Below are 11,074 nucleotides of genomic sequence, written 5' to 3'. Positions count from 1 at the left end.
GCTTCCGGTCCATCCCGGCGGCCGGGTGCCGCTCCCAGCATGCTTCGCGCGGGGCCGGGCGCAGAGCTGCCAAGATGGCCGACTTCGAGGAGCGGGTGTCGGATGAGGAGAAGGTGGGGACGGGGACACCGCTACAAACGGCACCCGCGGGAGGGCAGCGGGCGGGGGGTGGCGAGGAGGCTCTCCCGGTGCCGGCGGGTCGGGCTGCGGCCCAGCTTCCCGCTGCTTCTTGGCGGGCGGGCCCCGGGAGCGGCCCGGCTGAAGGACCGGCCGGGTTTCCTCATTGCCGGGGTGCAGCCGGGGCGCCTCGGCCCGTTTTTGTGCGTGGAAATATCGGGTGTTTCAAAAAGGGGAAACCCATTTCAAAGCGGTTCGATTACCGCTTTGAAATCGGGTCCGTCTTTTTGAAACACACCGTGTGTTTTTCTGTTCCTCGACTTCTTTTTTTTTCCCCGAGTCAACGAATTTAGCAGCGGCTTTAAAAAGATGCTGTGACACCTATTCAGTTCCAAGCTTCAGCTTTGTTTTGTTGGGGGTTATGGTTTGAGAGCAAAGAGGCAAAGCCTCCAGTTCTTGCAAAGCACTTACAGGGAAGATTTACCCTTCATGAAAAGACTTTTCAGAGCTACATGTCCCCAGCTACTTTATTTGGTGGAGTAGATGGGGATTTTGCTTGAAATCAGAGCTGGCATTCTACTTCATGTCCCAGCTCAGGCAATCAAGCTAGAATTTAAAGTAGCTCCATGCCTGGCACAGGTAGAAAAAGATAATCTTAAGTGAGGATCTGAAATAGAAACATGCAAATATTTACTGTAGGATCTACTTTATAACCGTTCAGACAGGTCTAGAACTTTTATATATGTTTCCTTTTTTCAATCTGAGTTTACTAGTGCTTTGAAATAAACTGAACCACTAAAAACATCAGTAGAGCAAGAAAATGAATGAATTCCCACTAAAGCCTAACTTCCTTATTCTCTATAGGCATATTTTAGGTAAGCCGAGGGATTCATTTTCATTTAAGGTCTACTGCAACGTACCCTCTTGTCTACTTACGCTGATTCTCCTGCCATTTGCCAGTTTGAATTAGTGGTTGAGCAGTTTCCCTCTCGGACACGTCCCCGTTTGAGAAGCAGGAAGTTCCTTTGAGCTGCAGAGGCACCTGAAATGGCAGCGATGGGCAGGAAGTCGGGCAGTTTGCAGAAAGTCTTATTTTTGTGCTTCTGCAAACGAGCATCCTGCCACCGAGCTGACACTGCTGGAAAGAAATCGCTTCTGAAACCAAACAGCAACTCAAATGGTTGACACTTAAAATTCATTACTCTGCAGCCTGTTTGCTGCGCTCCACTCCTGATTTTAATAGCGTGGCTGAAACGCTATTATTTTATTGCTCAACAAGAGAGGCAACATTAGGGATACTTTATAAAACTAAACACTTTCCACTTGCAGGGTTTGCTTTATTTATGGCTGGTTTCGCAGTGATGTTTGATTGAATGCAGAGGCCTTTTTGTGTCAATTTAATTTTGTTCATCCTTCCAAGTGGAAGAATTTGTGGAAGACTGTAAAAAAAAATCTCTCCTGTAATATTTGCTTGGCTTTTTTCACATGGATCGGTTTATGAGAACCCATTGACCTGTAAGTCAACCTATTAAAACTGTGGCCCCTTTTATGAGGGTTCCACGTACAGTACAATTCTGCAGCCACAAAACCATTGTATAAATATATAGGATACTAAATTTTATGGCTTTTTAGGGCCTTATTTTTCCACTTATGCTATTTCCATATATCTGTTCATCTGAGAAGGTGGTTTGCAGGATGTATTCCAGTGAAACCCTCCCGCTGAGAAGCATCATGTACATATTTGTAAGCGCTTCAGTACAGCCTGACATGCCCGTACTTGTACTGACACTTGCACTTTTTCAGAAGGGCACATGGGCTCATTTCACAATTTTTTCAGCCTTTTAGGGCTGGCTCTCAGCAAAGCCCAAAGGGGACATAAAGCAGCAATGTCCCTCTTAATTACTGCAGTTTTTCATTCATATTGCATAATTATTTAAGGCATAAAGAATGTACCTTTTTTAAAATAGATGCTAATTTGGAAAATTATCTATTTTTATGTGAAACTCGACCCAGTTAAGGCAGAGTTGTTACTTGATACTGAATACCCTTTGTTTGGGAAGGTGCTTATTTCCTTTCTTGGCTTGCTTTAAATCATTATGTGACAAACAATACAAACACTTTCTAATTAAAACAAGAAAGGCTGTTGAAAGAAGCAAGTTATTTCCAGCTCTGGCAATAATCCAGCTGAAGTGGTTGGATACATGCACGCTTTCTTTTACTGCTCCAAATGAAAAGTAGAAGAAGTAATCAGAGTTGTAACGTGCACTGTTCTGCAGTCGTCTTCAATAAATGTCTAGTTGAGCGAGAAAGGCGATTGTGCAGCTTTGTTAGCTGGGCTTGTTGGAAGGAATGTGACATTTTTATTATTCTAAGGGAGAGGTTTAATTTTGTAACATTTCCTGTTTCAAGTCTTCCAAGATGATTCTATTCCCTTTGGCCCTGTAAAAACCATAAAAGATTTGATTATGGAAACCATAAACTCTTACTAATTTCAACAGAATCAATACTTAGACCACCTAAATTCTAACAATCCAAGACATGTATATTAGATTTCAGAACACAGTGCACACTCAGTTCCACATCCCTGAATTCTTTCGCTACTCTGACAGCTCATTTCTGTATTGCAGTACAGTTTTCAATAAAATCTTATTTCCAGATGAGAAGAGCAACGTGCTAAACAGTGGCACAGGCTGCTCAGCTTTTACTTTGTATCTCCATCCCACCTCCTGCACTCTGAGCACATCACCGGCTTATCAGAGTGCATAAGGCATAATTAACTCTGGAATCAGTCCCGTGGCAGTTGATATGATTGATTTACTGCTCCATTTTGAGAAGGATCCGCCTCTCGTCCTTCAGTGCTGGTTGCTGCGAAACAGCGGCTGCTGCCCCAGCCACTCATCAGCAACACGCAAGTTGCATCACAGGGATTCGCAGCGTCTTGCAATACACGTCAAACACTCCTGAGCTGCAGGGCTGTGCTGCAGGTTAACATCTAGTTACAGGGTCACTGCCGTGGGTTCTTTATATACCTTGGCATTTAGGATTCTAATCACTAGCAAGGATCAGGAAATAACCGTCTTTAGAAATGTCACCCAGAAGAGGACCTGCCAGCATTAAAGTTCTTCAGACTGGTTAGTGCTGTGCAGGTTGAACAGTTCACATTTTTACAGGTGCCCATGTGAAGTTTGCATTTCTTCCCAAGTACGTTTGGAATTCTTCTGCTTGGTTACACCGAAAAAAAAATCTGGTCTTATGAGACTGTTTCTATTTTGACAACACATGCATAGATTGTAGGTGGCACTGGACAGAGACTTGAACTCTTGTGGGTTACTCTGAGCAGTATTTATTGTAGAAGATTCGCAGGAACAGCAGCGTTGGGTCACCTCCTCAGAGAGAGACAATCATACAGCAGTACAACTGGTCATTATATAGGGTTCTAACAGGTATTATGCAACTAAGCAAAATTTATCACTGTCCAGTGGAATTTTCTAAATATTCATGATGTCCTCAGGTTCTTTGTGTTCCAATGGTCTACAGGGTCCACTTCTTTCTTGTTCCATTACGGCAAGCACCGAACGAAAGGTCATTGGGTCACAGGATTAGCTTTGTCTGATGTTCTACCTGTCTCATTTGTTATCTATAGTTCACCAGTCTAGCACGGAGGTCAGCGGTCCTAAGAATAGCATCTATTGATGTCTCAACTAAAGGTACAAAGCAAGCATAAGGTAACCACGCTTGTGGTTCTGGGTAAGGGCTATACAGAGGACAAGCTGAGACTTTCAGCCTTAGCAGCATAGCTTATAACACTGATATAGGCCTAAAATCCTAATTCCTTATTTTCCTACAACAATAGATTGCTTCCCTAAATCTGGCATTTCTTCTCACTGTCAAGAGTTGGTGGTTTTTTTTGGTGAACTGCTTCTGTGTAGGTTTGAGTACATACAAATTCAGTAAAATATCTTTTGCCTTTAGTTTAGTTACTTTTCTGCGTTATTGTAGGTGCGTATAGCTGCAAAATTCATCACTCATGCACCCCCTGGAGAATTCAATGAAGTATTCAATGGTAAGTAAATAAGGAAAAATGATTGTTAGCATTTTCATCAGTGTTCTGTCACCCTCACTGAGAAGTAGTTTCTTCTCAAATTTAAGTGGAACCTCTTGTGTTCCAGTTTGAACCCATTACCCCTTGTCCTATCACTGGTTGTCACCGAGAAGAGCCTGGCTCCATCCTCCTGACACTCACCCTTTAGATATCTGTAAACATGAATGAGGTCACCCCCCAGTCTCCTCCAAGCTCCAGAGCCCCAGCTCCCTCAGCCTTTCCTCACACGGGAGATGCTCCACTCCCTGCAGCATCTTGGTGGCTGCGCTGGACTCTCTGCAGCAGTTCCCTGTCCTGCTGGAACTGAGGGGCCACAACTGGACACAAGATTCCAGGTGTGGTCTCCCCAGGGCAGAGCAGAGGGGCAGGAGAACCTCTCTGACCTACTGACCACCCCCTTCTGACCCACCCCAGGTACCATTGGCTTCCTGGCCACAAGGGCCCAGTGCTGGCTCGTGGTCATCCTGGTGTTTCCAGGACCCCCAGGTCCCTCTCCCCTACGCTGCTCTCTAATAGGTCATTCCCAACTTACACTGGAACCTGGGGTTGTTCCTACCCAGATTCAAGACTCTACACTTGCCCTTGTTCTATTTCATTACATTTTTCCCCACCCAGCTCTCCAGCCTGTCCAGGTCTCTGATGGCAGCACAGCTTCCAGTGTCACCACTCCTCCCAGCTTGGTGTCATCAGCAAACTTGCTGATAGTACACTCTATTCCCTCATCCAAATTATTGATTAATATATTGAATAATACAGGCCCCAGTACTGACCCCTGAGGCACTGCACTAGATAGAGGCCTCAACTGGACTCTGCCCCATTGACCACGACTCTCTGGCTTCTTCCCTTCAGCCAGCTCACAGTTGAAATTGAAATGCATAAAGAGAAACATTTAATCAAAAATTCCAATAACCTACCTGAACACTCTCTTCTCCAGATGTCCGGTTATTGCTTAACAATGACAATCTTCTCAGGGAAGGAGCAGCACAGTAAGTACTAATATTGCAAACACAAGTCAAATTACCATCAGAGATGCATATATCTTCTTACATTTGTAATTCTGCAAAGCAGCAAGACATTTGTTATATTGCAAGCAATAATCTGTAATTTTTACCCCCTCCAGCAAAATACACAATGAAAGGCACAGATGATTCTATTCAAAAGCCCTAAATTGGAATTTGTGCTGTAGAGGCCGTATAAAACCGGCAGGAAGGCACTCTGCCAAAAAGTTTAACTCTGCAGCAGCAGGAATGTCTGATCATGTTGAAGCATGATTTGTGAAGCAAGTGAAGCCTGAAATACTGAGTAATCCTTAGCTGAAGCTTAGAAAAAGAACTGCCCTTTAAAAAATAAAGGCGCTTTCAAAATATCTTGTTTACCTGCATAGGCTCATCAAAATGTGCTTAAAGGTTACACATACTAGCTTTTTAATGCCAAAATTGTACTTCAAGCTAGGTGATATGTCCGTCAGCAGGTCTTTACGTACAAAAATTGTTGTCAATATAAGTCTCCTCATTTGTTTACCTTGCTGCTGTCTAAATTGCAGCTGGGGTGGTTCCTCCTTTGCCTTGGCTTGCTCATATTCCCTCAGGCTGCTTCCTGTTCTGCTTTTGACCTCTGTACTTTGCTGGTCATCTCTAAATAAACCTGGCTTTAGATCTGGGATCTTATAGCTATCGTCAATAAAAGGTGTTGAAAAAAATCCTTTCAGAGTGCTCATGTGTATTATTTGCCAAATTAAGTTGAATTTTTCTATGATATAAATCACACCATGTACTTACTCTGGAGTCAAAATAAATATGCCTGTACAGCTAAAATTCATGTTATTTTAATTCTTAACAGTGCATTTGCACAGTATAACATGGACCAGTTCACTCCGGTGAAGATAGAAGGGTATGATGATCAGGTAAGAAAGAACTTTTTACACTTCAGTATTGTATTATTACACTGTGCAAAACCCACTAAATGTGTTGTTTCATGGAGAATCTGTTCAAATAGTCAGGGAAAAACGCAGAACAGCACATTTACAGCAGCCTAAGTGTATTCTAATTTCAACTTCTTTTACAGGTCTTAATCACAGAACATGGTGATCTGGGCAACGGCAGATTTTTAGACCCAAGAAACAAACTTTCTTTCAAGTTTGATCATTTAAGGAAAGAAGCAAGTGACCCTCAGCCCGAGGACATGGAATCAGCTTTAAAACAGTGGAGAGATGCCTGTGACAGCGCATTGAGAGCTTACGTGAAAGATCATTACCCCAACGGCTTCTGCACTGTTGAGTATCCACCTTGTTTTGCTGAAGCTCATTGTTCGTGTCAGTCGGTACCTTGAGGGGACGTTGTGCTGGGCAGCGCTGCATGAATTCACCATCTTCACTAGCGTTTTTGCTAACTTTGGAATAACAAATTCCACAGAGGGTGCACATAGTGGTAAAGATGCATTAAACCTTATTTCTCATAGTCATGACTGCCAAGCACCTTACCACCTGCTGTTAACAAAAAAACAGGCATTATTTGCACAGATGTGCAAGTGGAGGTGCAGGACAATGTACCCTATGAGATGCCACAACAGAAAACTTGCACAATGCTGCCAAGAACAGAAATTAAGAATGGCTTTCCTCAGGTCTTGGGCTTTTTTAACTCTTTTTCTAAATACAGGTTTATGGTAAATCTATAGATGGGCAGCAGACAATTATTGCCTGTATTGAGAGCCACCAGTTCCAGCCCAAAAACTTCTGGTAAGACTATTTCAACATAGTGTATTTTCTTCCTTTACTAAGCAAACCAGTCCTTTATATCTTCTGTCACAGTCTGAAGGGCAGGTATTCTTGGGCTTTGCAAAAATCCTCCCTCTCCTTCCATTGTCCATTTTCCTTGGTGCTTTTCTAAAGCCTTCTGCGTGCCTATCCAGAGAGGAAGGCATTAGCAGAGTTAGATGGATGCCCCCGTACATATTCCAGAGCACAAGCACACTGGAGCAAATTTGTACTGAAACTGCACTGTATTCACCTGTGCTTCCAAAGTTTAATTCAGTGCCATGTAAAGCACTGTAATATTGGTCATAAGATGACAGCAGAAACAACTTGCTCGTGTTAATTTGGTTCTTTTTGTTGTTGGAGCTTTTTGGAATACAGTTTTAATGCTTTGGTTGTTTTTAGGAACGGTCGTTGGAGATCAGAATGGAAGTTTACCATCACACCACCAACAGCTCAAGTGGCTGCAGTGCTCAAGATCCAGGTGAGTTACTTTTTCTGGCAATAGCAGGAGAAGCTGCATTGTGCTTCTCTTACACTAATGCGTTTGACTCGGAATGAGACACTGAAATACAGCCAAGATGCCCTTCTCAAGTCAAGATACAATTAAAATATACAATTCAATAAATTAATTCTTAAAACTAGTGTTTCGGGCGTCATCTACCATCTGGCTTGTGGTTTATTAGCATTACCCTATGTGCCTCCAAGTCTGCTTCACTTTATAGGGCTAAAACCTATACCATGAATTATTTTATAATTGCTCTTATTTCAACTCTAGGCGTTTACTGCATTAACATAATCTTGAACAGTCTTGACAAAGAATGAAACCTTTTAGAAAATCCATCCTGCTTTTAGTCTCCACGTAAGCAGAGAAGACTGGCACAACAACACCGTTGTGCCATTCTGGTAGCATTTGGGGGCTCTAGGGATTATGAAATGAGTGTTAATGATAACCTGCATCTTCTCTCTTTGTTCAGGTTCATTATTATGAGGATGGCAATGTTCAACTGGTCAGTCATAAAGACATCCAGGACTCTGTACAGGTTTCAGTAAGTATGCTAAAAGATATTTTTACAATAAAACAACTATTTTATTAAAGATTTAATGAAGCAAACATTTCTAGGACTATGTTCTCTTGACTTTAAAGTGATGTAATTTTTGGGTGACTAGTCAGCGTAGTTGCAGTGTTTAGAGCTCGATCCCCTACACACCTCTGTCCTGAACCCATCCCAGACACTAAGACATCCATAGTGAGCGAAAAGGAGCCCAGCTACACACGAGGCAGAAGCTGATGGTGTTACCCGGTTCATCTATACACAGCCTATCACTTCAGAAGAAATCTCTAGTGTAGCTTTTGTAAGTTGCTCTTAATTAAACATAAAGACAATTATTTTTCTCCTTTGTAGAGTGATGTCCAGACAGCTAAGGAGTTTATTAAGATAATAGAAAATGCAGAAAACGAGTACCAGGTAAGATCAATGGTTGTTAAATATGATGGAATTATATCAGTTTCCATTTACGGCTAATGAAAACGTAGAAAACTTGACCTCTAATTCTGTTTCTGGCCAAGTCTGGTACTGACTGTAAGAATTACTTAGAAAAGGGCAGTAGTGTTTGTTTAAAGAATAGAGTTGTAAAGCTATGTGCAATTAATAATTGAGTTGGCTGTATAGTTATTTTAAAGGGTTACAAATGGTGCCTGGAACAGCATGGAAGGGGAGTGGGTCAGGCTGAACGCGTTCCTCTGTGCCAGTTAAAAACACTGCAGAGGAAACATGGGTGATGGCTTTTTACATTGTCCCAGCCTGCGTGCGAGGAGACTCGATGCAGAGAAGTCAGTGAAACACCAAAGGAGATGCTGCTACATTCACAGCAGAGCTTAACGGAAACTTTTACTTGCACATACATTGGTGACTGCATTATTAATTTACTTAACAGTGTGCCATTGCTTTGTGGCTTAAACAGAGTCATGTTTTCTCAGAGTATCTTACTACTGCTCTAACAATCTCCTCGCCCCTGCAGACAGCGATCAGCGAGAACTACCAGACCATGTCAGACACCACTTTCAAAGCCTTACGCCGGCAGCTCCCTGTCACCCGCACCAAGATCGACTGGAACAAAATCCTCAGCTACAAGATCGGCAAAGAAATGCAGAACGCTTAATGCGGAAATGGGGAGATTTACGAAATGTTTGTGTGCAAAAAACAAAATGTGGTCCTATGCCAAGTAGATGGTTTCTAAGCCAGTGCAGCGTTTTTCTAGGGCTTTCAAAGTTAACAGGTTTTCTAGCCTCAGAGAGAACTGTGGAACAAATAGCGTTGTCTTTGTGTTTTGTGTTTCCTGCCGCATAAACTTCCTGTTGTGACTGCATTTGCTGACAGGTCATTTTAATTAAGTCACATTCATGGTTCGGAAGTGTCGCTGTTTTCAGTCACTGATTGTACTGGTTGGAAAACTTCCTAGCTGGAAAAGCCCTACGATAAATACAGCTGGGGGTGCAGAGCTTTCCCCCTCACCCGTTTACAGCACTCCAGGTACTCTAGGTTGTCAGATCTGCCAACAGCTGCAGGCGCTGTGCTGCAAGATGTCAGAAATGCAAAAGACAGGAAGCCCTCATGTATCCTTATTACCGACCTCCACAAAGCAAAAAGCCTGCAGGCTTAGATTTTGCTATATAAAATGAGTTTACAGGATCCTTTACAGAAATCCCTACACGGACAGCTCTTCCAGGGACCTTTTTTTTTTTTTAAATCTGAAGATTTGAGCCATGTTCCCCAAAAGTGAACATTTTTGCTCTCCCCTCCCTCGTGTGTGTACGGTTATCAGACATCTGCATTTCTACGGAACTGCAAGTTCCTTCGTTAAATCACTGCTGATCCACCTAGGCTGGATGGTGATTAAAAACGCAAACATCTACAGAATAATACGTATGTTGTGCTTTAATGCTTTGTGGCAGGTTCATAGAATTTGTATCACAGGTGTATGGATGGATAGCGTACAAAATAAATAAACTTGCACCAAAGTGAGAGAAGAAACCTTTCCATTTTGTCTCAGTTGTGGCCAGTTTCTTGTCATACTTGAAGGTGATTTTGGAATTAATCTCTTCATTGCTCTCTAAGTGCTTGCTCTACATTACTTTGTTTTTCTGTAAGATCAAAACTAGCAGTCCTAAGGTTGAAGAGGCACGTGTGTGCCTTTCCCAATCAGAACTCGGAACGTGGATTCACTGCAGAATGAAACCCCTTTGGTGAGCTCCCTTTGCTTTGTTTGCACTTGGTGATCACTGGGCCTTTTGCAGCTTCTGGTTTTTAAACTGGCTACTGTCTTCCTGCTTTTAAATACACAAAGAAAGGGGGTTGGGGAGATAAGGATGGGACTGCCTGTGCATTACACTTCAGGTTTTGCACAGTGATACCACAAAATAAGTGTGTCTATCCTTTGTGAGAAGTTCTGTCTAAATAAAAGATCTTTGCGTTTGCTGTTGAGACTGACCATTCATCCTACAGGCGTCCTCTGTATCAAATCTAGTAGAAATACACAGGTCTTTGTTTTGAAGCCATTTGTGTCTGTTGTTCCGTAACCTCACTTGTGTTATCTCCTGAGGAAGGCAGGTGACAGCAGGGGTGACATTGCTGGTGAACCCACCAGTGACACAGACCAGGGACCAGAGGTCTAAGAACTTACAAATTAAAAGTCACACAGCTCTAATGAAGCTCTTTACTCTGGGGAACACATAGCGGACAAGGTTGTCCTGCTCATCATCTGAGTCTTGTTGTAACAGCTCTCACCTCTTCTACTTGGTTTGCGGGGCACTCGCTGCCAGACGCATCCTGCACCGGGACAAAGTGGGATGGTGCTGGGGGATTTTTCCGCCGCTGTGCAAAGAGCCACTCAAGGCCAGAGCTGCTGCCGGCGGGGGTTTGTTTGTGAAGGGGTTTCCTCCCTGCCCACAGCACCTAGAGATGAAGGGTTAGGGGGACGAGCACCCACCGTGCTCCGGGCTGTGGCCCTGGTCCCATCCAGACAAGCACTGCAGCAATTCCAAGAATGTGAAGCTGAAGCGGGCTGAGATAAGGCTGTGCACACAACAGAGCTTTTATCTGCCT

The 11,074-nt window shown here is 43.2% G+C and overlaps 1 protein-coding gene across 1 annotated transcript; it reads left to right on the top strand.

Annotated features, from left to right (window-relative positions):
* Positions 1-56: 56 nt before the first annotated feature.
* CAPZA1 (capping actin protein of muscle Z-line subunit alpha 1) lies at positions 57-10,437 on the top strand. The gene is made up of 10 exons (XM_080358473.1): positions 57-113; positions 4,117-4,180; positions 5,154-5,205; positions 6,059-6,122; positions 6,284-6,490; positions 6,874-6,953; positions 7,374-7,452; positions 7,946-8,017; positions 8,375-8,437; positions 8,991-10,437. Exons 1-10 carry the CDS (start codon positions 75-77, stop codon positions 9,129-9,131), a joined length of 861 nt encoding a protein of 286 aa, XP_080214599.1. The 5' UTR covers positions 57-74; the 3' UTR covers positions 9,132-10,437.
* Positions 10,438-11,074: the final 637 nt, after the last annotated feature.

The sequence above is a fragment of the Nesoenas mayeri genome (genome assembly GCF_963082525.1).
Source record: "Nesoenas mayeri genome assembly, chromosome: 23".
In the NCBI taxonomy this organism is placed as follows: Eukaryota; Metazoa; Chordata; class Aves; order Columbiformes; family Columbidae; genus Nesoenas; species Nesoenas mayeri.
The sequence above is the reverse complement of the archived record's forward strand: the minus strand, read 5'-3'. Positions and strand labels throughout refer to the sequence as shown.